A 26,513-nucleotide genomic window follows, 5' to 3' on the forward strand; every position below is an offset into this window, starting at 1 on the left:
GGGAGGCAAATACAAAAGAATTTGTTGAGCCTATTTTAAGAAGCAACTAGAATGACATATCCCTTCACCAATCCCCAAAGCGCTCTCCAGCAAAAAAGTAAAGATTTATTCTCTGAAGAGGGTAAAACAGATTCTCTGGACCAGAGGACACCAGGTGCAAGGTGAGGGCTGGGCTGTATTATTGAAAATGGTGTGGGAAGGGGGGAAAGGTTAATAAATTAATACATATTGGATGCTGAGCCTCCAGCCATCTTCCACCAGTTGGTTCCCAGCGTGCTGGTGGCTGGAGTCTTTATTCTCCGGGCAGGAGATTGGCAGAGCCTTTTCTTTAAAACCTCATGCTCTTCAGAGAAAAGACCTAAATACTAATATCAATGATGTCCCCATCTAAGGAGCCCAACCAGTTTATCTTACAATGAAGTTCATAGTTGATAATCTCCACTCAGGCATTCAGGGCTTCCCATCAGCACGTTAGTGCCCCACTCTTAAAAATGAGAAGCTGACCAAAGACAACCAATCATACAAAAGGTGGAACAATTAAGTTCACGAACTTTTCACTGTGTAAGTGCATGGTAGAAAGTTCACAAACTTAATTGTCTGACCTTACAAGAAAGACCTCTAACTTAGAAGATAGATAGAAAAGCAAAGAGAGAAATACAATGCGGAGCGAACAGCACCTATGTAGGGAGAAGGAACCTTCATCCCAGTTGTCATTAATATCCTCAAAAAAATCAAAGAAAATATTTGAATCACTAAAAAAAGGCATCTTATGTTTAATTCAAGAACTAAAGACAGCTCTGAGAAATTTAAAATGGCAGCATCAAATAAATAAATAAATAAATAAATGGAAAAATTAAAAAATAAAGTTGAAGAACTCACCCGGAAAGTACAGAAAGAGTCAGAAAGAATAAAAGAGTGAACAGAAGTGAAGAAATCATTAATGCAACAATTCCAGAAAATGTCCCTGAACTCCAGAACACGTTTCCTGATTATAAGGACCCACTGAGTGCCCGGCACAATAGGTGAAAATAAACCCATAGAAAGTCATGTTAGTGTGACATTGCAGAACATGAGGGACCAAAAATGTGTATCTTAAGAGATTCCAAAGAGAAAAACAGGTCACATTCAAAGTACCAGGAGCCCGAAAGTTGTAAACTTCTAAACAACAAGCTATCAGGCAATGCCTTAAAATTTCTGAAGAACAATTATTTGCAATCTAGAGTTCCATATCTAAACTACCAGTCCCTTTAAAGTTAGAATGAAGACATCTTTAGACATGAGTTGTCACACACTTCAATTACCGCAAACCACTTCTTTAGAAATTATTGGAGCATGGAGCACATGTTCCACTAAAATGAAAGAGGGAACAAAACAGGAACCAGGAAACACAGGAAACAGGAGCTCCAACGTGGAAGAGAGGTGTTGGAAATCCCTGGAGGATGAAGAAGGCAGGCTCAAGATGACAGTTCTTCACCAGGTGTAGGAGGCAAAAGCAGGAGCTGCCACAACCCGTAGTGTCACTTCTGCTACATTCCATTGGCGAAAGTGAATCATAAGACCAGCCAGATTCTATGTGGAGCAGATGTACCAAGAGTGTGAATACTGGGAGGTCTAGTTCCTTGGCAGCTATCTTTGAAGACCAGCTACCGTGGAGAACCAAAATAATCAGCTACGAGAAATGCATGACTGCCTATGGGGAAAGAGGATTGGGTGATGAGACTTGTGATTTTTATAACAAATCTTGTAGGAAGATGACTCTAAACTCTGGGCATGTATAACATTAGTAAAAATAAAGTACAAAATAATACCTGGATCACCTAGTTCTCAAAGAAAGAGACAGAATGTGCAAAAGAAAAAGAGAACAGTAGGTAGGAAATCATCAATTCAGTAATTCCAGAAAATGTCCCACAACTCCAGGGTATGTGTTTCCATAGAATCCTGCTAAAAATCACAATATGGAAGATGCAATTATTTTACTTAACCCAGCTATGTAAATGAATTCATTTTTGTCATATCACAAGCAAACAATAATCCAATAGAATGTTTGGTTCTTTTACTCCCTCAGTCTTAACATTGATAAAGTTTCTCAGTTTTGCATATTGTGCATAACACAGGAACACTTTTATAAAGTGTTGTTTTTTTTAACATGTCAATGGGAAACTTCTGTGAAGTATTGGCTTCTTTTATTGCAGAAAGAGCGCAATAAAGAGAACTCATCCTTTTAGGTAGGTCAGCAAAAAGAAGGAAATAAATAGCACAGTGCTTTACAACGTTATTAATCATAAGCCATATAATTTCATTTGACCTTTCTGCTTGCATATGTCATTAGGGCATGAGGAAATAATGGCAAATTAATGCGGAAACTCTTGGCCACTGTCATCACAGACCACCTGATTTTGTAAGGCTGTTATATAGCATTGGTCCGTAAAAGTGTAGTATCCTAGCTCTGAAAATGAAACTAAGAACAGTTTTTCAAAGTGAGTGAGACCTTACACAGAACACTCAGAGCCAGTAAATAAGTGAAAAACAAAATAAAGCTTAATCACCACTTCCTGCCACCCCTGGACCCAGTGGTTAGGAAGTGGAGGGACCCAGGAGAGAAAGAGTCCTGTCTTACTTCATGCAGACATGATGCCAAAAGGAAGAGAAACAGCCTTCATTCCCTGAGGGGCCCTTGGTCACCTCTGACAGGTCAGGAAGGGGGTGGCGACTCCCTCAGCAGATCGCAGCAGGTGCCACGCACAGGAGCAATGTCCGGTTACACCCGGCAGCCTGAGAAGGAGCCAGACGCATATCCTAATTGTGTGCTATGGCTCTTACGGAAACACCTAGTGTCCGGGGCCTAGGCTGCCTAGAGAGAAATACACAATCAGTCTTCTCAATTCACATTCCTAGCAAAGAATCACATTCTTTCATCCAAATCAAGCATGTATATCTAAATGCTGACTCTTGTATTTAACAAATTTCCCTCTTCTTTTTTATATCTTAGTACCTAAACTTCTGCTCACTGGAGTGTCAGAAGAAAAAAACACCTCTGTCGAAGGTAGCATTTGATCGATTCCCCAAGCTTTGTCAGAGAACCACTCCTAATGCCCACTGTCAATCCTGACATGTACATAACCCTAGGTAATTTAGAGACCGTCAGTAGTTAATTCTGAGAATTACTATTTCACTCGACAATAAGTATTCCTTTTATGAAAATTCATTAGGACCTAATCATTCACATTGACCATGGTAGAAATCATAATGACAGTCTAGCTGGTATACCTGAAACTAATGTAAAATAATATTGAGCTATAATTGAAAAATAAAAAAGGATTTTAAAAAATAATAAAAATAAAATAAATAAAAAAAGTCTGGCTGAGAATTAGTCTCCATCCAGGAGTGTTTGCATGACGATGACATTAACTTCATAAATTTGTTGAATTATTTCATTAACCTGGTAAAGTTATTGTCAGAAATATGTAAGACATGAAAAATATTTGCAGTGCTTTAACACAGTGCATTAACACAGAGCAATGTTTTCATCTATTATTCTATTTAACCTTCAAAGCAATCCCTTGAGGGAGATATTATTGGTCGTGTTTTATAAATGAGAAACTAAATCTTGGAGAGGATAAGTAACTTTTCTGAGCCCCCACAGGTAATATGTAAGCTCCGTGCCCTTCTCTTCCACCCCAAGAAGTCATTACAGCCTCTATTTGCACTCACCACGCACCTGCTTTCCAGTAAAGGGCAACCTGACACCCGTCAGAATCGAGCTAGGCAGCTGCCATCTGGCTAGTAGGTATCTCATTCAGTTCTCCAAGAGGCCAACGTGTATCATTCTTAATATCAGGGATAAATGACCTCTTAAGTGCTACAAAGTCTTCAAAGACCTATAGATGGTAGGAGTATATGCCATAATATACCACAGTATACTATAATCTAAAGTGCAAACAAAATGCTAAAAATGCGCAAAGAAAAGAGATTTCTGGGTCCAGGGGAAATTTTAGTGCACCTCTACAATTCAGAATGCCAAGCCTATTATATGGAATAAACAGCCTACAGAAATACAAAATAAGTAATATGCCAATTTTTTCAGAGGAATTTCACATTGAGAGAAAGATTCTTTTTAAAAATCTTATTAATACTGGAAATCAGAGCCTCCAAATAAACAGGATATAAGAAAGTCCAAACAGGGTTGATTCTGCCCACACAGGAACACATCATTTCATCCAATCAATAACTTCCTTAAAGTGTATTCGCAAACTGTATCTTTTGAACCACACCATACCTTAAATGCATTCATAAATTTCTAATTAAGGATAAGAAATACTTTTGTAGAAGGGAATCCTTTTATAAAATAAGAATCACCTAAGTCACTGTTTTGTAAGGAATCATTTTGACAGCATGACTGTTGAAAATGGAGAACTCCTATTTACGACTATCAGGGAGGGGTGGCATAGATATGGAACGACTGAGACCTGCATGAGGGTGGCAGGGCGGAGTAGAGGGAGCCCGTTTAGAAGCAATCTTTGCTGTTCCAAAGAAAACGAACAACACTGAATTCATTGTGACTCACTTCAGAAGCTGACATAGACTATTAAGTAAACTTGGAAAGATTCCATCCAAACAGAAACTCAGTAATAGAACCTAAAGGAGGACTCAGGAGAGGAAAACAAAAACAAAAATATGAGCGAGAAAGAGAGGGGGAAGGGGAGGGGGAGGGGGAGGGGGACGGAGAGGGCAGGGGGGAGGGGGAGGGGGAGAGGAAGAGGGAGAGATTTTATTTTTCTTTGAGGGCAGAAACTTTGGTCCCACCTTGTTTCGCTAGTGCCTGCAACAAAGGCTGTCAAAGAGTTTTATAAAAAGCTGTTGAGTAAATGAAACCATCTAGGGGTCCAGCTCTCCTTGGGGCAGTAAAATGAAGATGTGAAGATTTCGGGGTGGGGGGGTAGGGGGGGCGGAATGCCGGGGTGAAAAGAGTGAAGGTAGCCAAAAGATACAAACTTCAGTTATAAATAAATCCTGGAGATGTAAGGTATAGTATGGTGACTAGAGTTAATACTGTGATGTATATCTGAGGGTTACTAAGACAGTAGATCCTAAAAGTTCTTGTCACAAGGAAAAAAAATGGTAACTTTGTGATTAAACTTATTGTGGTAATCATTTTGCAATATGTATATATATCAAATCATTATGTGTACACTTAAAACTAGTACATGATATATGTCAATTATATCTCAATAAAACTGGATAAATAAATCTCCAAACACAAATGGCTTGACTGATAAAAAAAAAAAAAAAGAATTAAAGGAACTGATATGTGAATCTCAGGTAATATTTTACCATTTGGGGCTTAACTATCTGGCATTAGAGAATATTCTGGCTTTTTTTATTAATGCGGTGTAGGTTATTTTTTTATAGAGGACACAAAAGCCTTTTTGCCTACTTCCCTTTGTGGGTATCATGAGTTCAATGAAATTCGCTAAGTTTCTATGAATAAAAAAAAAAACGAGCTCTGAAACCAGACTGCGTGGGTTTGAATCTCATCTCTAGCATTTCCCAGCTTCTTCATTTTGGAAGCATTTCTGTGGCACTTCATAGTTTGTAGTTTGTTCTAAGAGTCCAACATATTAACATTTAGAAACAGTGCCTGGCACAAGCTAAGCATGAAAGAAATATTAGTTACCATTATCTTTCTTATTTAGTAAAGATAAACCAAGAAAAAAAAAACCCATCTTGCTGCAAAGGGCTCTTTCACTCAGCTGTCTGTTTTGTTTCTTACAAGCTAAATCTAAATTTCTTCCACTAAAGTTAATTCAGTTTTTCCTGATTCCTTTTACCTTCTCCTGGGAGTTCGCTAAAGTTATTTTTACCAAGAAGAGATAGTTATCACTCAGGGCCAGAAAATAGAGCAACGAATAAATTACACACAGACCTCATCTACTTTTTATGTGTATATTTCAAGGCTTTAATTTGTTTTTTCTCCATATGATAGTCACATTCCTAAGAGAGGCTCCCCAGGGTAGACGGAGTCTCTGCTCTGGGAAACAAATGAAGGTGTATCCTAGCAGCCTAAGTCACATGACAGCCAACTGAAGTCACATTTCAGTTAGGTTCTTTCCACTTTCCTGGTTTTCATACTCTCAGCTGATGGCACCCTCTCTTCCTTCACTTACAGTGTTTAGGTTCATCCAAGTTCCCTTCCTATCATTCTTTTCCACTCAGGAATATTAGTTTCTTCATTCAGCCTCTTTGCTCTTCCTCTTCACTCTGAAGACCTCTCTTCTTTGCTACAACCAATGACCCCTGGCCTCCATTCTCCAGGATTTCATCCAACGTGTATTTGCTCTTCCCTTTCTCTCCAGTGGCTCTTTGTCTTCTGCTATAAACACATTCAGGGTCCCTGTCACCTAAGAAGACCCTGACTCCTCCCACCAAGCCCCTCAACATAACACCTTACTTGTCCTCTTAACCATCATACTCTGAATGTTAGTCTGCTTTCTACCAGTTATCCTCAACCTCCGCTCACTCTAAATTCTTGACTCAGTCACTCTTCAAATTCTTGCATTCCAGCTTCTGCCCCACCCAGTTTACTCTCACAGCTTTTAGTTCTCCTGAAGACCCCAAATACGAGTATGTATTCTTCTAACTCCAAGGGTCATGTTCCTGAACCTTTAGCAACTTTTGACAGTTGACTTCATCTGCTTCTCACTGCAGCTCTTTCTTATGACGGAAGGCCTCAGTTGGAAGCCTGGTCCTACAAATCACTCCACTTGTCTGAACCTGTTTTCTGTTCTGCAGAGCAGGGATTGAGATAGTCACTATTCAGTGTTTGTGAGTACAAAATGAGATAATATGTGTAAAATCCCTGGCATATAATTAGCTCTCAGTGTATGAAGGTGATTATACTTATTTTGACCTTTCCTTGGTGTCAGAGATACTATCCTGCCTTTCCGACCACTCCTTTGTCTCCTTCATGGAACCCTCTTACTTTTTCATTCTGCCTTCTGTCAAACTTAGTACCGTGATTTTAAATATCATGTCTACGTGAATGACCTCCAGATTTAACTCAAATCCTAGCTACCCTTCCTGCTCCCTCTTCTAAGTGCTTACTGGGAACTCCCTTCAGTGTCAATAGGCACCTCAAATTCAATCAAATTAACTGTCTTAAGAAATGCATAAAAATAAAGACAAATGGTCTTTCCCTGAAAAGCTGGTTTGTACCTGATTTCCCCACTTATATTCATAGAGCATCATCTTTACAGTTATCCAGGCTCAAAGCCTCCATCAAATTCTTCCTCCCTTTGTTAAAGCTAATTCTTAGCTAATTTTGGGCATTTTTGCCACTACAATAATGTCATGTCTCTCCTTGTTTTTTTCTGTACTTGCTCAGCACTGTTAGGCCTTCAGTAATTTTGACCTGATTTATTTCAGTGACCTCTTAAGGGATCTTCCTGTTTCTTATTGAGCACGCTCCTGTCCATCTTTTATTCTTCAATTAGAGGAATACTACTAATGCAAATCTCTGATCAAAGATACTCCTCTTTCGGACTTCCAGCATGGACTCGGTTACATAACGCATCATTCCCTTCTTCTCCTAGAAAGCTTCCAAAGCCAATAATGAATAGGGAAGAAAACACAAGCAAGCTGCATGTTTGGTAAAACTAAGCAATGTTACAAAGTATTTGTATATGCAGGAGATGTGTGGGAGGAAAGGTGAAAGCTGAGGAGAGAGAAACCAGCAGTGGCAATCTTCAAAAAGCACCAACAAAAATGTAATTCGTAGATGAGCACCCCAAGCAAGGCGCAAGTTTCTCTCTTTGTCTGGAACAGCGTGTGCAAGAATGAGAGTGAGTTGGATGGTGGCAGGAGACCCTCCTGACTGTGACTTTGGTACATAGAAGGAGAGAAGGTGGGCTACATATAGAATTATGCACATAAGCCATGTTTGCAGGAGGGAGTTTGTCTTTGTGATAGCTGAAAAGAAAGTTTTCCAGTGGGATTAATAACTAGCTTGGACTGCTACCCTGGGCCCATTATAAACCAACTCACTAAATTATAAAATAATATAAAGGGATTAGCATATACATTCTTAAAAAACAAAGAGCAAAATGTATTCACACACACAAAAAATAATCGTTATAAAAATGTTTCCTGGGAACAGATGAACATTATGAACAAATATTTTACTATGAATTAAACATCTTTAAATCTCAGTGAAGCACTTATTTATGAAGAAATAGTTCAAAGTTGGAATGCTAAAATTCAGGATCCGAGTAGGTGGGGGAGCAATAGGAGGTAAAATGTGAGTAGCATGCAGGGAGGAGAGGGAAAAAAATAAAATCATCACAGAAGTACAGAAGAAATGAGAAATGGTGCAAGACCAAATATACATTGTGAAAAAGCCCATGCAGGATACAAAGGAAAGAAGTGAGGAAAGTGAACAAAAAAGAAATGAAATGGAGATAGTTAATTGGAATTAAAGAGAAATTATATTTATAGAAGACAGGAAATGGACAGCCAATGTAAACATAATTAGTCTCCAAAGAATAAAACCAAAATAATGGATCAGAACAAATATTTTAAATATAATGACATAATTTAAAAATATAATTTAAGGAATTTTTTATTAACATTTTTTTTAAAACTTTGATCTAGGTATTGCCAGGGCTACCTTATGCTGGAAAAACAGATTAAAAGCCTCACCACCCAGACATATCCTTGTAGAGTTACTGAACTTCAAAGAGAAAAACTAAAGAAAATAAAAAATTTTTTGGGCCACCAGACAAAATGATCAAGTCCTTTATGAGGTGGAAAATCAAGATGGCCTCAGACCTTCTTACAGTAATAGTCGATGTCAGGAGAAAATATAGCAACAGATTTTATTTTATTTTATTTTTATTTATTTTTTTTTATTTTTTATTTTTCTACATAGTGTTTTTATTTTATTTTTTACTTATACAGACAAACTGAATGACAAAACAGTATTCTTTTTTTGTTTGTTTTTTGTTTTTTAATTAGTTTCAGGTGCACAAGACAAAGCAAAACTTAGACGTTTATCATTTATATCCCTCACACTGTGTGAACCCCCCACCCCCCATCCACTATCCCTCTGTACGTTCCCAAAACCTCTCACCTTCCCCTTATCCCTACCCCCCCGCCCCTCTAGCAACCCTCTGTTGTTCCTCCATGTTTCCAAAACTGTCTCTGATTAGTTCATTCACTTATTCTTTTCTTTAGATTCCGCATATAAGTGAGATCATATGGTATTTGTCTTTCTCTTTCTGACTTATTTCACTTAACATAATGTTCTCTAGGTCCATCCATGTTGTTGCAAATGGTAAGATTTCTTTCTTCTTTATGGCGGCGTAATACTCCATTGTATAAATGTACCACAGTTTCTTAATCCAGTCATCTACTGATGGGCATTTCGGTTGTTTCCAGGTCTTGGCTATTGTGTATAGTGCTGCAATAAACATAGGAGTGCATAAGATTTTTGAATTGGAGTTTTGGATTTCTCCGGATAGATACCTAGGAGTGGGATTGCTGGATCATAAGGTAGTTCCATTTTCAGATTTTTGAGATATCTCCAAACTGTTTTCCATAGTGGCTGCACCAATCTGCATTCCCACCAACAGTGCACCAGCGTTCCCTTTTCTCCGCATCCACGCCAGCACTTGTTGTTTAGCAACAGATTTTATATTGAGTCACTGTCAGTCAACTATAAAGACTACTAAAAAAAGCAAAAACAAACAAATAAAAAACAAGCTTAAAAAATTCTAGAACTCTGACCTTATTGTTCCCATAAGTAATTCTTGCAAAAACTTCTAGAGAAGAATTCAATCTACCAACCAAGAGATGCTTGGGTACACTCTGGCAAAATCACTAATTGTGAGTATTGGTACTAGAATCTAATAGAATTAAGATAAAAACAAAAATGGGAATTTGAGTAACAAAAAGGAACGGAAATGTTATTTTCCATATTAAGGCAGAAATAATATAACAGCAGTAACAATAGTATAACAATAGTATTTTTAGTAGCTCTGTATTAGTTTCCTATTGCTACCATAAGAAGTTACAATAAATTTAGTGGCATAACACAACAAAAATTAGTTCTTTTAGAATTCTGGAGGCTGGAAGCCTAAAATTAAGGTATCGGTAGAATTGCCTTCCTCCTGGAGGCTTCGGGAGAGAATCATTTCCTTGCCTTTTTCAGCTTCCAGACGCTGCCTGCATTCCTTGATGCATGGCTTCTTCCTTGCATCAGTCCAACCTGTTGCTTTCACCCTCAGTGCCCTGTTACTACTTTGATCCCCCGTCATTGGACTGGGCTGTCCAGATAATCCAGGATAATCTCCTTTTCTCAAAACTTCTAACTTAATTACATCTACAAAGTTACTTTGCCATATAAAGTAACATCTTCACTGGTTCCTAGGATCAGGATATGGACATCTTCAAGGGGCAATGGCATCATTCAACCTCCCACGAACTCCATTTGTTTAAATCTCCACCATCCTTTCCCCCTCAGTGAAATTCTACTTCCTCACATTGCTGGGACTCAGCTGACAAGGGTGGGCTCTGGACTTCTTATTTGTTTATGGCACTTACCATTTTGTTCTTTGATATAGTGATGTATGAACTTGTCATATCTCTCCCTTCATCCCATCCCACCTCCATTCTTTTCACATTAAAATGTCCTTGAGGGACGAGGTTGCAGGCATGTTTCTATTCCCGTATTCTACTGAAGGTACACACTAACTTCATCAAAGACTTCTTAATGGCCAAATCCAGTACACACTGTTAGGTTCACTCCTTCATTCAACAAAGATTTATTGAACACACACTCTAAGAATACAGCAGTGAATCCCTGGTCTGTTGATATTTACATTCTGAAGAAGGAAATAAATCATAAACTAATAGATACATAAACTGGCGCCTGGTAATAATAAGAACTGTAAAGAAGGAAGGCCAGTCTTTCTTATTTGCCTTCTTCTCAGCTTTTGCTCTATTGATCCCCACCCCCTCCTTCTTGAAAGTCTCTGTTCCCATAGTTTAGGGCATCTCTGGGTTATCTTCCTGTCCCTCTGACTGCTTTCTGTGTGTGTTTTTTTCCTAAAGATTTGCTTTGCTTTCGTATCTTTTAAATATTGATGTTATTCGATTACCCATCCTCTGCCCTCTTCGTCTTGTGACCTTTAGGTTAACGTTTCCCAATCCTCTATCTCCATGCCTGACCCCTCCCCTACCCCAAACCTCAATATCCAAGGACCTCTAGTCATTCTCACCACGATTTACCGCAGGCATTTTAAGCTCAATACATTCAAGAGTGAAATTTTGTCCCCAAAATCTTGTTTTGGCATTGCACTGCCAGTCTCAGTTGGTCAGTATGGACCCAGGCTCCCAAACTAGAGACTAGGGGATCACTTTTGACTTCTCTTTCTCTCTGACTGCCCACTTTAAATCAATCACCCAAGGCTATCAATTTTGCTTTCTAAATACCCCTCCATCCAAGCTGCTCCTTCGGGTCCTCATTATCCCTTACCTAGAATATTGCAAAACTTTCCTAACTCTTCCTCCTCCAATGCCCTTTCAATCCTTTCTTCACACTGCTGCCAAAGTGATTTTTCTAAGACATAAATCTGCCTGCATTGTTTCTGAGACAAAATCCTCCAGTGGTTTCCACATGCCTTCAGGAGAAAGAGAAACTCCTCCACATCATTTATAAGTCCTTCTGTTCTAGCTTCATCTCTCTCTGCGTCTAACTCACACTTTACCCCCAGCATTGAATCTTCAATGTCTTACCATGAATTTCCCAAATTCACTGGGCTGTTTAATTCCTCCATTATTTGTCTACTGTTTCCTTTGATAGAACATCTTTCTTCATCTAATTGGTCTAGTGAACTAATCCATTAAAACCATGTGTGGTCATTATTTATGCACTTAAATCTTCCCTGACGTCCTGCAGAAAGAGGAAATAATAAAACCACATTTTAATGTCTTATCCCTACTTGTATTCATTCCTACATCAAGGCCTTTGTACTTGATGTTTCCACTTCCTGGAAGGTTTTCCCCCTAATTCTTCACTTGACAGCTTTTACTAATCATTTAAGTCTCAGTTCAAATGTTACTCTCAAGAAGGCCTACTGTCTACTCATTCTAACAGAGCACTCCACCACCACCTGGGCACTAGAAATATCACCCTTATACTGGTTCTTTAAAGGGCCTTCTCCATGCCCACCTGGGATCTGGCACCAGCCATGGCTACAAGCTATATGGGTGGGGTGCCCTGAACCCAAACCAGAACCCGCATGGACCCCAGACATATTTCAGTACTTCAGGGCATTTTTCAATCATCTATTCCCCACATGGGGTCAACCAGATGCCCCAAATAACTCCCAGACTTGTGTTTACGAGGTTAACCAATGGCTCCATGTCCAGCCCTGGTTTCAGGAAGGCAGTCTGGCCAGCAAATCACTCCAGCTGACTGGCGCAATACTTCTCTCATGGGGTCAATGCAAGATGGGGTAGCCAGGTGGTGCTGCCACATTGATTTGGAGTGACCCAAATTGTTTATATAGAAAAGGTCCCACATATCCTGGGAATGACACTGCTCCTTCATAGCACTTACACAGTTTGAAACTGCACTGTTATTAGTTTGTTTACTCGTTTATTTTTTGAATCCCACTCTCCCACTAATAGAAGTTATAAGCTCCATGAAAAGGGTACTCTTAGCTATCTTGTTCACCATTGGATATTCAAAGACAAAACAGTTCCTGGCACAGATGGTATTCAGTAAATTTCTGTTGAGCAGAAAAATGAATGATTGCATGAAATGGTATATTTAATTACAGACCTCTTTCCTCCTCTGAATGTAAGCTCTCAAGACAATGGATTTTGTCTTATTCACCTTGGTCCTCACACTGGCATAATGCCTGCCATATGAGAAGGCATGAAAGCAACATCTTTGAATGTATAAACAAATTAATGAATAAACAGATGAATGAGTGAATGAATGAACATATATTATCTAGACTTAAGGTTCTTAACCTTGTCTTCATGATTCTAATGTGAACATAAATTAAGACCCTCTAGTTCTTAAAAGCTCTTAGGGAGCTTTTGAAAGCTGCAATGCTCAGGACCAGTTAAACCAGCATCTCTGGAGATGCGTCCCAGGCATGAGTATATTTCAAATGTCCAGGCAAGTCCAATGTACAACCACAGCTAAAAATAGGGTGACCAGCCATCCAGATTTGTCCAAGACTGAGGTATCTCCCAAGATGCAGAAATTTGGGAGCTAATCCTGATTATACTAGGCAAACGGGAGTGATTGGTCATCCTAGTTGAGAAACACTGATCCAAAATGTCATCCAGGACGATGCTTGAGTGATGTATTTTCAGTTTTTGGAAAGTCAAGACTCACCAGCTTCATGCTTTCCTTTGACATTTATCATATTACCTTCAGGTAGCTCACATTGTGCTCAGTGACTGCTTCCGGCTATGTGTTCTTCCCCAGATTTGTATTGCTACTGTTGATTTAGGTGACATATAAATTTGTGGTGTACAAATGGCAAGGGGAATAATTAAACCATGCCGGCATGTCAGCAATGACCAATAGAACAGCTAAAGAAGCGAAGAAAAGTATAAAGACAACCTTTCCAAATGCAGCCCCAAGGAGCCTTCACTTTTTTTCCCTTCAAAATGATGACAGTACATTTTGACATGTTCCTGTTTATCACTTGTTTGTGCCAGTGACCCTGGTATGAGTTTATAGTCTCTGTTGTTATCTGAAAAGATGAGAAATATATTTTTATGGAAAAATCCCTATGTAAACTGAATTAATATCTATCATTCCACACACTAATTATTTTACTACAAGTATATGGTTTATACTGAATCCATCAATGTGTGGACATCAGAATCAGACTGTGTTATCCAAAAGTCAGCAAATAATAAATGTCGATGAGGATGTGGAGAAAATGGCATCCTTATGCTCTGTTGGTGAGATTGTATATTGGTGCAGCCACTATGGCAAACAGTATGGAGCTTCCTCAAAAAATTAAAAATAGAACTACCATATGACCCAGCAATTCCACTTCTGGGCATTTATCTGAAGAAAACAAAAACACTAATTTGAAAAGATATGTGCACCCCCATGCTCATCGCAGCATTATTTACAACAGCCAAGATATGGAAGCAACCCAGGTATCCATCCATGGATGAATGGATAAGGTTGTGGTGTATAATGTAGTATTACACAGCAATGGAAAAAGAATGAAATCTTGCTATTTGCGACAACATGGATGCATCTAGAGGATATTATATACTAATTGAAATAAGCCAGGCAGAGAGAGACAAATACCATATGGTTTCACTTATTTGTGGACTCTAAAAACAAACCAAAAAAATGAATGAACAAAACAAATACAAACTTACAGGAACAGAGACCAAAGGGATGGTTACCAGGAGGGAGGGGATGGGGTGAAAAAGGTGAAGGGGAGTATAGTCCATAATATTGTGATAAGTTTGCTCAGTGACATGTGATTACTAGAATTACTGGGGGTGATCACATTGTAAGGTATAAAATTGTTGAATCGCTTACTGTATACCTGAAACTAATATAATATTGTATGCCAACTATAGTTAAATTTGAAAAAAAAGATTGTGAAGCAGTGGTTCTTAATGGCTGATTTTGTCTTTTTTCACCCCTGGGGGAATTTGGCAATGTCCAGAGGTGTTTATAATTGTCATGACTTTGGAAGGCGGTGCTATTGGCATCTAATAGGTTGAGTCCAGATATGCTGCTAAATATTATACAATTACAGGACAGCCCCCACAATAAAGGATTATCCTGCCCAAAATGCCAGGAGTGCCAAGTTTGAGAAACCCTGCTATACAACGGAGTGTGCTCTTCAGGAAGAGGGGTATTGATGGGAGTGATAGAGTGGGTCTCCTTGGTATAATAACTGATCATGTTCTCTCTCCCCTTTTCTCCTACTTGTCTACTGTACACAGGAGCCAATGCCTCGGCCCCAGACCAACTGAGCTTGGCTTTAGCCTGGAACAGAGTCGACATCGCTCGCAGCCAGATCTTTATTTATGGGCAACAGTGGCCGGTAGAGTATATGTCGTCATCCCTGAAAGGCCCGCTTGCTTGGGCAAGAGTATTTGTTTAAGGAGCCTCTGAGACCAGCTCAGAAACGGCTTCCTTTTCTTTAGGGTGGAAATAATTTAGGAAATCACTGCCACCTGGTGGAACATACAACTAAGCACAATTCAAAAAACATTCCAAATGTTTCTATCTCTCTGAGTGGCCCTTGATAGCAATTTGCAGCAGCAAATGATGCCATTTCCTTTGAATGTATGAAAAAAAAGTGTGTAGTGTGTGTGTGTGTGTGTGTGTGTGTGTATGACAAAGTTTTGTTAATTGATTAAAATTAAGGAAGGATTGGAATTAGCAATTTGTTTCTGGTTGTCTTTGAGGTTGCTTCTTCCAAGTGGTGTCACCCCGTGCTGGTGTATGGCTGGGGCGCACCTCAGGATGCAGAATTAGCAGGTTTCCCCACGCAGGTGCCATCTGGTCCTGGTTAAGCTCAGGTCCTCCCTATTCCCAAGACCAACACAGAGGGAACCAACACTTTATATAACTGTTCTTGGTTTGTTTCCCTCAATTGGCTCTCCCAAAAATAAAAACTTGGAAAATTAGCCATTGGGTGATGTATGCATGTATCCTCAGGAGGCAGCCAGCAGCCTGACATTTGATTTCTGTGCCTAGCAAATCACTGACAGATAATATTCACATGTGCAGGGCTTTTTAAACCCTTCCTTTCCCCAGAGAGCTTCTGCCCACTGAGCCCCTGTCTTCGTTTAGTGCCACTAGTGGATTGTTGGTGTGGAAAGATTTGTCAAGGAGTCTGGACACAGGGAAATTTTTGTGACAGGAATTACATAAAACGCTAGTAAACAGACCAAAGGACCTAAATAATTGCTAGGTCTCTGGGTAGAAATGGGTGAGATGGAGGCAAGATGCTATCGCTTAAGTTAACAAAAAAATAAATAAAAAAAAATAGAACAGTCTACTTTCTAATCTGTTTACTAGGGTTCCTCTTCTCAAGTCAGCCAGAGTCTAATTCAGAGTCTAAGGAAGATGAAAACAAATATAGCACTTCACTGGTAGTGTAAAAGCAAAAGCTTGGTCAGAGAGTTGGGAGAAGAAAAGCTTTGTAAACCCTTGTACCTTCTCAATATTGGGAGGGAGGGAGGGAGGGAGGGAGGGAGGGAGGGAGGGGGAGAGAGATTGAGATTCAAGGGGGGAAATAAATTTTGGACCTAGAAATCCTTGAATTCTATTTGTGAAGACAGGTCCCAAAACACAAGAGAGAATACAACTGCCCCAAAAGTGGAGCTGAGTGCAGTCTTGCATGTTCTTGAATATGCTGAAAGTTTACCAGATGCCAAAGGCATCCATTTGTAAACTATTCTGGTGAATGCCAAAAAACTGCATCTTGAGACCCTGGGGCAAACTAACTCAGTGACTTGATTTGCAGGTGGGGTCTCTGGAGCAAGCCATGTTGGATGCCCTAGTTCTGGACAGAGTGGATTTTGTGAAATTACTCATAGAGAATGGAGTAAGCATGCACCGTTTTCTCACCATCTCCAGACTAGAGGAATTGTACAATACGGTAGGACCAAGCTAAGGCACTATTTATTTTCTCTACATTTTTTGTTTTACCTTCTCCTGCTCCCCACATGCCTGTGAGTCTCGTCCTTCCCCTCCAAATGCATGGATCATTTTTCACAAATGCTTCCTTAGACCTGTGTAGACAATAAACACCAAGATTCCACTTGTTTTAACTGCTCAGTTGTTAGCATCTAAGGCAGAAAGTTATGTGATCACCAAAAGGTAACATTCTCAGATTCTCACACAAAACCACAAGGCTCTGGAAATTAGAACACAGTTTATTTGTAAGCCCAGAGAGTGTTGAGGCAATCAGCAGAAGAGGATTGATTTAACTCTAAGCATCAAAGGAGACCAATTAATTATCCTGCACCATCTTGTTATCCTTAGAGCTACAAAGTTCATTCCTTTCCCACTATAATGGAATAAAATGTAAAACTCCTCTTGTTTGGAGTTATCCAAGAACAATTTTTTGTTGTTTTGTAATGATGTGTTAATTCAGGCACTAGGGATACCAAGAAGTAATCATAAGACATACTACTAATTAGGAAGTTTTTGAGAGTATTCAGTGAGTTAAGTACATTGGCACTGAGCTGATACTAAAATCCAGTGAAGTTTAAAATGTAGATATTGCTTTCTCCCATTTTACAGATGAGAAACCTGAGGGCAAAGAGTAGATTGGTTTATTCACAGTCACAAAATTCCTAAGAAAGAGGCTAGTACTGAAGCAAAGCTTGTCTCAGAGATTACTTTTCCCCTTATTTGTCACAATGCTTCTCTGTCCCACCACCCACAGTGGGACAGATGAGATGGCACTTATTGACCTATCCCCAGGCAGTGATAGGTGTTAGATGGTGCCACCCTGGCTGTATCTTATTCCTACTGCTGGACGTAGAAAACAGATTAGCAGAGTAGCTCCAGGTTTCTGTTTTCTCTGCAGATTTTGTTGTTTTTGTTGTTCAGCATACTGAGACTTTCAGTAAGAATAATGGACCAAAATGATGGCGTAGGAGGCCTAACTTTCTATCCCCACAAAAGGATAAACCATTAGCCATAGAAGCAATGGATACATCCTTAGAAACATACAACCTACCAAGTATGAATCATAAACAAATAGAAAAATTGATCAGATGAATAACAGGTAAGGAGATTGACTCAGTAGTCAAAAACCTCCCAACAAAGAAAAGCCCAAGAATAGGTGGCTTCACGGGTGAATTCTATGAGACATTTAAAGAATTAAGCCCAATTCTTTTTCAGCTCTTCAGAAAATTGAAGAGGAGGGAACACTCCCAAACTCACTGAGCCTGATACCAAGGCCAGATAAGGACACTACAAGAAACGAAAACTACAAACCGATATCCCTGATAGATAGAGATGGAAAAATTCTAAAAAAACAAACAAACAAACAAAAAAAACCCAAAAAACAAAAACTAGCAAAGCAAATTCAACCAGCACATTAAAAAGATTATGCACCATAACCAAGTTAGATTCATTCCTAGATACAAGGATGGTTCAACATATTACAAATCGATAAAGGTGATACAACACAATAATAGAATGAATGATAAAATCATAGGATCACACCTATAGATACAGAAAAAGCATTTGACAAAATTTAGTATCCTTTCGTGGTAAAAACTGTCAACCAATTGTGTATAGAAGGAACATACCTCGACATAAAAAAGCAATATATGACAAACCCACACTCAGTAGTGAAAGGTTGAAAGCTTTCCCTCTGAGACCAGGAAAAAGACAAGGGTGCCCACTCTCACCACTTCTATTTAACATATTACTGGAAGTCCCAGCCAGAGCAATTAGGCAAGGAAAAGAAATAAAAGTCATCCAATTTGGAAAGGAAGAAGTAAAATTGTCTCTGTTGGCTGATAAAATAATCTTGTATACATAAAATTCTATAGACTCCATCCAAAAATTGTTAGAACTAAATGAATTCAGCAAAATTTCAGGATACAAAATCAACATTCAAAAATCAGTTGCATTTCTATACACTAACAATGAACTATCTGAAAAAGAAATAAAGAAAACAATCTCATTTACAATAGCATCAAAAACAATAAATTACTTAAGAATAAATTTAAGCAAAGAAATGAAGAGCTGTATGCCAAAAACTATAAGACACTGATGAAAGAAACTGAGGAAGACCCAACTATAATAAATGGAAAGATATCACATGTTCTTGGATTAGAAGTGTAAATATTGTTAAAGGGTCCATACTACCCAAAGCTATCTGTAAATTCAGTGTAATCCCTTTAAAATTCCAATGACATTTTTCACAGAAATAGAGAAAAACAATTCTAATATTTACATGGAACCACCAAAGACCCTGAATAGCCTAAGCAATCTTGAAAAAGAAGAACAAAGGTGGAAGCATCACACTTGCTGATTTCACACAAAGCTATTGTCATCAAGATATATGGTGTTGGCATAAAAACAGACACATAGACCAATGGATCAGAGTTGAGAGCCTAACAATAAACCCATGCATATATTGGTAACTAATATTTGACAAGGGCACAAATATTTAAAAAAAAAACCAAAAAAAAAAAACAAACCACTGTAGAAGTTCCTCAAAAAATTCGGGGCTGAAGGGTGGCAAAAAAGGGGAGATATTGGCCAAAGGGTACAAACTTTCAGTTATGAGTAAGTTCCAGGGATCTAAAGTACAGCATGGTGAGTATAGTTAACAATACTGTATTATATAAAAAGTTGCTATGAGAGTAGAGGTTTAATTGCTTCACCATCACAACAACAAAATGGTAATTATGTGAGGTGAAGGATGTGTTGAATCACTTTATTGTGGCAAACATTCCCCAATATATACGAGTATCAAACCATCACACTGTACACCTTAAACTTGCACAATGTTATGTGTCAGGTATATCTCAGTAAATCTGGGGGAGAAAAGAATAATGGGGTTTTTAGTAAAATAAAAAAAAATGAAACACAGAGTTGAATGACTTGCGCGTCAATTAGAGAACCAAGACAGTAGAGTGACTTATTCCAATCATTGGAAAGAAGGAAGTTGGAAAGTTCTAGATTGAGAAAGGCCAATAGATTTCATCACTCCAATCAACTGGTGGTGTTTCCCTGGAGTCCTCTGCTGAGGAGGATTAGCGGACAGTGAATGGCCTCAGTAACAATAACAGCTAACATTCACTGAGTGCTAAGCACTGCTTTAGTAGCTTTATCAATATGTCATCATATAATCCTCACCACAGCCCAATCAGATAAGTGGTATTATTGTCCTCGTTTGAGAGTTGGTAATACTAAGTCACAGTGAAGTAGCTTGCCCATGGTCACAGCTGGTAGGGAGCAGAGCCAGGTTGGGAGCCAGGCATTCTGACTCCAGAGCATACAGGCTTAATCCCTACACAATACTGCATCCCTCGGTGGAAAAAGAGTTCTGAGAACTATGTCCGCATGACTGGGCTGAGACTTGAGGCAGTGTCCAGGGACTGTCTCTGTCCTTGAAAATGTCCTTAAGGATTTGCCATCACTGTTTGAGTTCCTCCGGTAAAGTTGCCAGATTTAGCAAATAAAAACACTGGATGCCCATTTACATATGAATTTCAGATAAACAACAATTTTTAGTATAAGTGTGTTCCAAATATTGCACGGGACATACTTCTATTAGGAATTAGTCATTCTCTATCTGGAATTCAAATGTAATGGGGCATCCTGTATTTTATTTAGCATTCCTATTCCTGAAAAACAATTAGGTGGCGAACAATTTCATTTTATTCTTACCTTAAGCAAACATACATCTTTTTCCCAAGCCTCTCTTTTTCCCAAATTACCTGTGGCTTTTTCTTTCAACTGGAGTTTAGCAAATTACCACCCAAGAACCAAATCCAGCCCACTGCCTGTTTTTGTATAGCCTGCAAGACCAGGAATGGCCTTTTAAATTTTTTAATGGTTGGAAAAAAATCAAAAGAATGATTTCGTGACATATTGAATTTTATGAGATTTTACTTTTTGTGTCCTCAAATAAAGTTGTATTGAAACATAGGCAAGCTCATTTGTTTAAGTATTGTCTCCAGCTGCTTTCACACAACAGAGGAGTTGAACGGTTGCCACGAAGTCTGTATGGCTGACAAAGTATAAAATGTTGACTATCTGGGTATTTACAGAAGATGCTTGCCAACCTCTGCTTTAGACAGTTTCTCCGTCATGATGGGTAATAAACAAGTTGGGACTGGCAGTTTGCCAAACTGTATTTCCAGTGCAGTAAGTTGGCACCTTTGTCTCCCCCTGCTGTAAAACTAGCCCCTCAATTGATGTTTTCTCCCAGCTGTCAACAGAGTTGACGGCTTTCTTGATAAAGTTTGAACCTAGAACCTCAAATGCTCTTCCTTGAGGAACCACAATCCAAAACTCTGCCAGTGTGTTTAGAAAAGACAGGCACAACTGAGCAAGTACAACAAGGTTCATCTGAATAACTGTCCCTCTGCCAGCCAGAACCCTCCCTTCCAGATCCTTCTTGCCTTGCCAGTGAGAGCCCCTGACTAGCAAAACCATTTGATTCTTCTTTATTGTTTTCAGAGACACGGGCCCTCAAACACATTGTACCACTTGGTCAGGGATGTCAAAAAGGTAAGAACCCTCTCGACCACAGGTCGGAGGCCCTGTCTTGACTGCTTCCTGTGATTAGAAAGCGCCTCCGTTTTGCATTGCATGAGCTGCCAGAGTATTCCTGTCTTTGCCAGAACCCACTCATTGCAGGACACAGTGTGTGTGTGTGTGTGTGTGTGTGTGTGTGTGTGTGTGTCCGCGCGCGTGCGTGCGTGTGTGTCTTTTAACACTGACATTTCTGCTTACGATGCAGCTGCGGTTTTATCTCCAGTCTCCATGGTTTTAGATGCTTTCACTGGGCATAGTGCTTTTGGAGAGTGGAACTCTAGGCATTTCCCCCATGTCGTGTGGATTTATGCCATTACTTATATTTTTCTATATGCCCCTCACTGTTTGGGGAGCTAGTCTCCAGGCTGTCCAACTGACCATAAGAGGTATCTTCATTTACTAGCGCCTGATGCAATGTATCACTGTCACTTCTAGCACCATACAGACTGTAGTAAACATAGCTCAAAAAGTCTCAGGGCAACAGGGACTAAAATATATATATGTATTCCGTTCTCCTAAAACTTTATTTTTTCCAGTATATTTTTTCATGTTCATTACCTAATTTGATGGGAGGGAGGAGGTAGCCAATAAGTTTGGATCAAGAGATCAAGTAGATTTATTCCCATTTTACAGATGAGAGGGCTGAAATGCAAGGAGGCGAAAACTATATTAAGTGGTTAGTGAAGAGCTAGGATTAGAACTCTGAACCTTTGTTTAATAATAATAAAATAACAATATGTAAAATTTAGTGATAACTAGGTGCGTGACACAATCTGAGCTTTCTATGTATCTTAGCTCGTTTCATCTTTAAACAATTCTATGGAGTAAAATTTTTATTTTATTATGATTAGTTTGTTATTATATAGTACTATTCCCACGTATAGATGAGAAGAGTGAGACACAGGGAGGTTACATTTAAACCTACCACTGCTTGTTCTTTTGCCCCCCACAATCTCTTTCAGAGGTAGCTTCCGTTCTGAGTCTTTGACAGCAATCCCAGAAAGTGCTGCTTTAACTCCACAGGATAAAATAGATGGTGACACTTCTCTCACCTCACACCCATGTGCACGCACACACACAGGTATACCCACCTGCCTGTTTGTAGCAATTCTTCACCAAAGTACATAGGACATAGAGAAAGCTACAAGCTAAGGTCATAAACAGAGTCCAATTTCTTCATGGCATAGGACTTTGTTGGCTAGAACTGACCTCTAGGTGTCCTGTAGCCACTTTTTCATTTTTCCTTCGAAAAGCCACCAAAGGTGCTGGCGCTGCTTATAATGTACCTATTAACCCACTGGACCTTTTTCATCTGTGTGAGTGAGTGAAGCTTGTAGTTCTTTCAAAGCAAGGGAAACAGCTACTATGCAATGTGTACATCCAACCCAACCACCACTTCACCAAGACCACACCTTCCCTTAGTCTGCCCCATTTCAAACCATAAGCATACCTGCCCTCAACAAACCCATTTCTCTTTTCCTCAAGACTTCCAATTTCATTTAATTTATCCTGGCTTACAATTGCCTGCAAACTGAACAGGGGGAGTATCTCGGAAGATTACGTGTACACATCCAATGTGTATCCTTAGCCAAGACATCATGTTGTTCAATAAAATATCTTGAGTTTTCATAAAATAATGAGATATTATCCCCCCTCCCTTAAGCTAGTCCCAAGAATTGGGCAGGAAGGAATTGTGAGTTTCTCTGAGGAGACAGCTGTGCCTTTGATCCTCAGTCCCAGCCATTGGCCAATCCAAACTTTCAAATAAAGTCACTCATCCGCCTCCACACTCAGGTTCTCAATGTCTTGCCTGATTTTCAAAGGAATTTTGCAGTTAGAGTTTACTGAGTATAAATGATCAAAATCTCTCCTATTAGGTTTTCTTCCTCATAGGATTCTGCTTTGCAATATCATTTTCTCTTTTCTGAAATCCCATTAGCTGCCGCTTACATTCGCTTGTATCAGTTGTATTAAAAGACATGTAGAGTGTTTCTGAAGTACAGGTTTTTTTCTTTTTAACTTTGTAGCTAAAGATGTGCCTCAAAACTAATAACTAATAAGAAAGAACACGATGGTAAGAATTGGGGAGGAAGAAGTATTAGTTAGGAGCAGTTTTATTTTTCTTTTAAGTGTGATTTAAATGGTGGAACAAGACTATAGTTACATAAGGTTCATTTACTTACTAATTTAATAGCTGGAAAAAATGATAACAAAGCACTCAGGATAGTACTGAACTGGCTTAGGAACAATTTATCCTTTTATGTGGGACTAGAGACTGCCCGAATGGTGGGGAGAACAAGAAAGCCTATGTCTAGTTTCTTCCCTTGGGAAAAAATAGGGGCAGGAAATGCAGACTCCATTTATTTCTGTGATAAAGGTGAACATTTGACTAATGGAGACCAAGAAAGAATAACAGTGGTGGCCAAAGTCGCTGGAAGTGGCTACATTTTATGGTACATGGAATAAGGGAGCTTAAAAATGAGGCGTTTTATTTGTGATTTCTTTTTAAAAGTGAATGATAGAGAAATTCATATTGGTGCACATCTTCTCAGAGGGTTCCAGGTGACTTCCAATAAGATACTCAAAGTCTACAAAAACTAGGTTTAAAATGCTAAGAAAATCTTGGACAATTTAAGCAATTTTTGAAATTAAGGAACATAATAATTAGTATGTGCTTTGTGCTTTACGCTTGTAGAACTTTATGTACATGTTAACTGATTTGATCTATGGCAAAAAATTAATCAGTGAGTCATAAGCCCCAGTACACAATGCTGTTCATAAGTTACAAAGACGGTTCTGGACGTTAAATATAGTGTTTGATAGTAGGTCTGTAAATGAAATGTAAGTAACGCTTATGAACCCAGGGAACGCATTTAGGAATTATCAGACCGTCATAAGTTAGCCAGCGTGACATCTCCAAGTCCAACTAGCCTCTGAAATAACAGAACTGAACATGGAGAATTGTTCCCAAGCTAGTTTCAAAATCTAAAATTATTTATATCAAGGGAGCAATCTAGGAGCAATAAAGTAAAGAGTTGATATTCAGCATCAATCATCAATCATATGATATAAGTCAACCCAATTCCCTGAACTATTTTCACGCATAAATCCACTGGATATACCAATGCTCTCTTATTAAACCAGAGTGGTCGAGTCTGTCTGCTTTTTCGTGAATCTAACTTGCCAGTTTAGTAGCTAACTGTCTGCTCAATTTGTGCCTCTGTACGTTTCAAATTAGTAGTTTTTCTTAAATTAAATGTGCTAATACTTCAAATTACCTATACTATCCCTCCCCACCAAACGAGGATGCTATTTAAGTATTATACAGAAGTAGTGGTGAAATTATGATAGTTTAAAATGCATTAATATGAAAATCAAGACCCAGAGCTTTGCAGAATGAAGAAACAAAAACAGCATTTCAGACACACTTTGGGTAAAGAAAGGACATTTTCATAATACCATCTGCTCAATTCATGCAAATTTACAAAATATTCTTATTTTTTAAAAGATTGGTGGCCCAGTCTACTACCACACCAAGGATTCAAGGGAAATGTCCTCTTTTTTTCATAAACTTTCACCAGAATAGTCTTTGCCCCACTCTTTTCTTGGTAAACCTGACAACCAGCTATCATTTTACACCTTACACACAGAGAAGGAAACAATCTTGTTTTGAAAGCTTATTATAAATTTCCAAGAAAAAAAGTGTGTCCTTAACTGCTGAAATCTGATAGCAATATCATGAGCTGACATCTGAAAAACAGAGTGCGTTTAGAAGAGAAGATCTAATAAGTGAATTGAAACTATTCTTTCAATTAAGTCATCCTTAGGCGTGGCATGGATTAAAATTTAGCTTCAAAGTAGTAGCTCATAGCATTCAGAAAAAAGGAGACAACGTTTTCAAGTTGTCAAATTGCACCTACCCATAGACCCAAGTTTCTCTGTTTTATTCTGTAGATCAAACTATTTGAATCACATGGCTTGCCATGTGTTAAGTCATGAAATGGGAAATAAGTGTTCGGGCTTTACCAATTACCAAAGTAATTACCAAAAAGGGGAGAGGAGAATAACGGAAACAGCAGGCAGGAGTATTACTCCAGTATTATTGTTCCCTTCCTATTTAAAAAGGACCCTAGCGAAGGAAGACTCCCCCCAGAAGGTTTTTGGACATTACCTGTGGTGTCTGAGGTACCGTTCGCTTTCTCTGCTTTGTCCAGAGGCCATGGTTGTGATGAGCACAACCCTATATCCCTGTTGATCCCTTTACCATCCCTTGTCTCTGACTCCCAGCGCCCCTAACCAAACTGCAGGGAATTCGTAGAAATTACATCAACTCTGGAAGCTCTGGACAAGGGTCTTTTCCCAGTGACCTGGCAGCAAAGAAACAAGAGCAGCCTTCCAGGTAGTGGTCAGACAATTGGACCTTTCAAAATAGACAAAAATAGTGTAAATAGACAAAATAGACAAAAAAAAAAAAAAGACCTTAGATGTAAGTGTGTCCAAACTGCCTGTTTTCAAAGTGTAAACTGCGGTACAGAGGAAAGATGTGATCTGTCCACACCGGGGCAGAATGACGACCACAGCCCGGCCCAGTGCTTTCCACTGTGGGGTCATATGACTGGCTGTTCTCTGGTACATCTGTGACATCTGCAGGTTACAGGTGGTCAGGGCCATCAGCCCGGCACCTCGCACAGGCTCTGATGTTGCCATCTCCTTCAGAGTTCACCCAGGACACAGTTATCGCAAGAGGCCTCAATTGTACCCAATTTTATTCACTTTATGAAATCTATTTCTTCTTCACCAAAAGGTTTCCCTTCTCCCTAGTAAAACTTGTGACACTAACTTCCCTTAATTTCTCTGTTCCCAAAAGACTCTGGAAAGAAACAGCTGTAACTAGTCTTGCAGATTGAATTTAAACACATTACTTGGTAAAATAAGCTTTCGCTCCTCCAGATGTCACTTCTACAAAAGCATTTGATTCTCTCCTTATCTCCAAATCCTCCCATCTGCTCTGTGTTCGTTTAGGTCGCCTTATTACACAAATAAAACACAACAAGCAGGTAAATGCTGGTGAGGGTGGAACCCTCATTGGCTTCAGTTATGTGAACATCGCCCCCTTGTGGTCAAACAGAATGCAGGCCAGTTCCTTTCTGGCCTTTACTGAAAGCCGGTAGAACCCCGTGTAGTCCCAGAATCTTTTCTCCTGCTTCAGAAC

At 39.1% G+C, this 26,513-nt stretch overlaps 1 protein-coding gene across 19 annotated transcripts in view; it reads left to right on the forward strand.

The window, feature by feature from the left end:
* Nucleotides 1-26,513, forward strand: part of TRPM3 (transient receptor potential cation channel subfamily M member 3) — an 833,246-nt gene that overhangs the window by 708,540 nt on the left and 98,193 nt on the right. For 18 of the 19 annotated variants that reach the window (XM_074330560.2, XM_074330550.2, XM_074330553.2 and 15 more), the window contains 3 exons: nt 15,001-15,101; nt 16,533-16,667; nt 21,224-21,274. In XM_074330560.2, coding sequence (XP_074186661.1) covers nt 15,001-15,101; nt 16,533-16,667; nt 21,224-21,274 — 287 coding nt within the window. The remainder of the gene's footprint in view (nt 1-15,000; nt 15,102-16,532; nt 16,668-21,223; nt 21,275-26,513) is intronic. The other variant, XM_088793014.1, reaches the window with a different exon arrangement.

The sequence above is a fragment of the Rhinolophus sinicus genome, chromosome 16 (genome assembly GCF_057876585.1).
Source record: "Rhinolophus sinicus isolate RSI-liver-muscle chromosome 16, RSI-T2T, whole genome shotgun sequence".
NCBI lineage: Eukaryota > Metazoa > Chordata > Mammalia > Chiroptera > Rhinolophidae > Rhinolophus > Rhinolophus sinicus.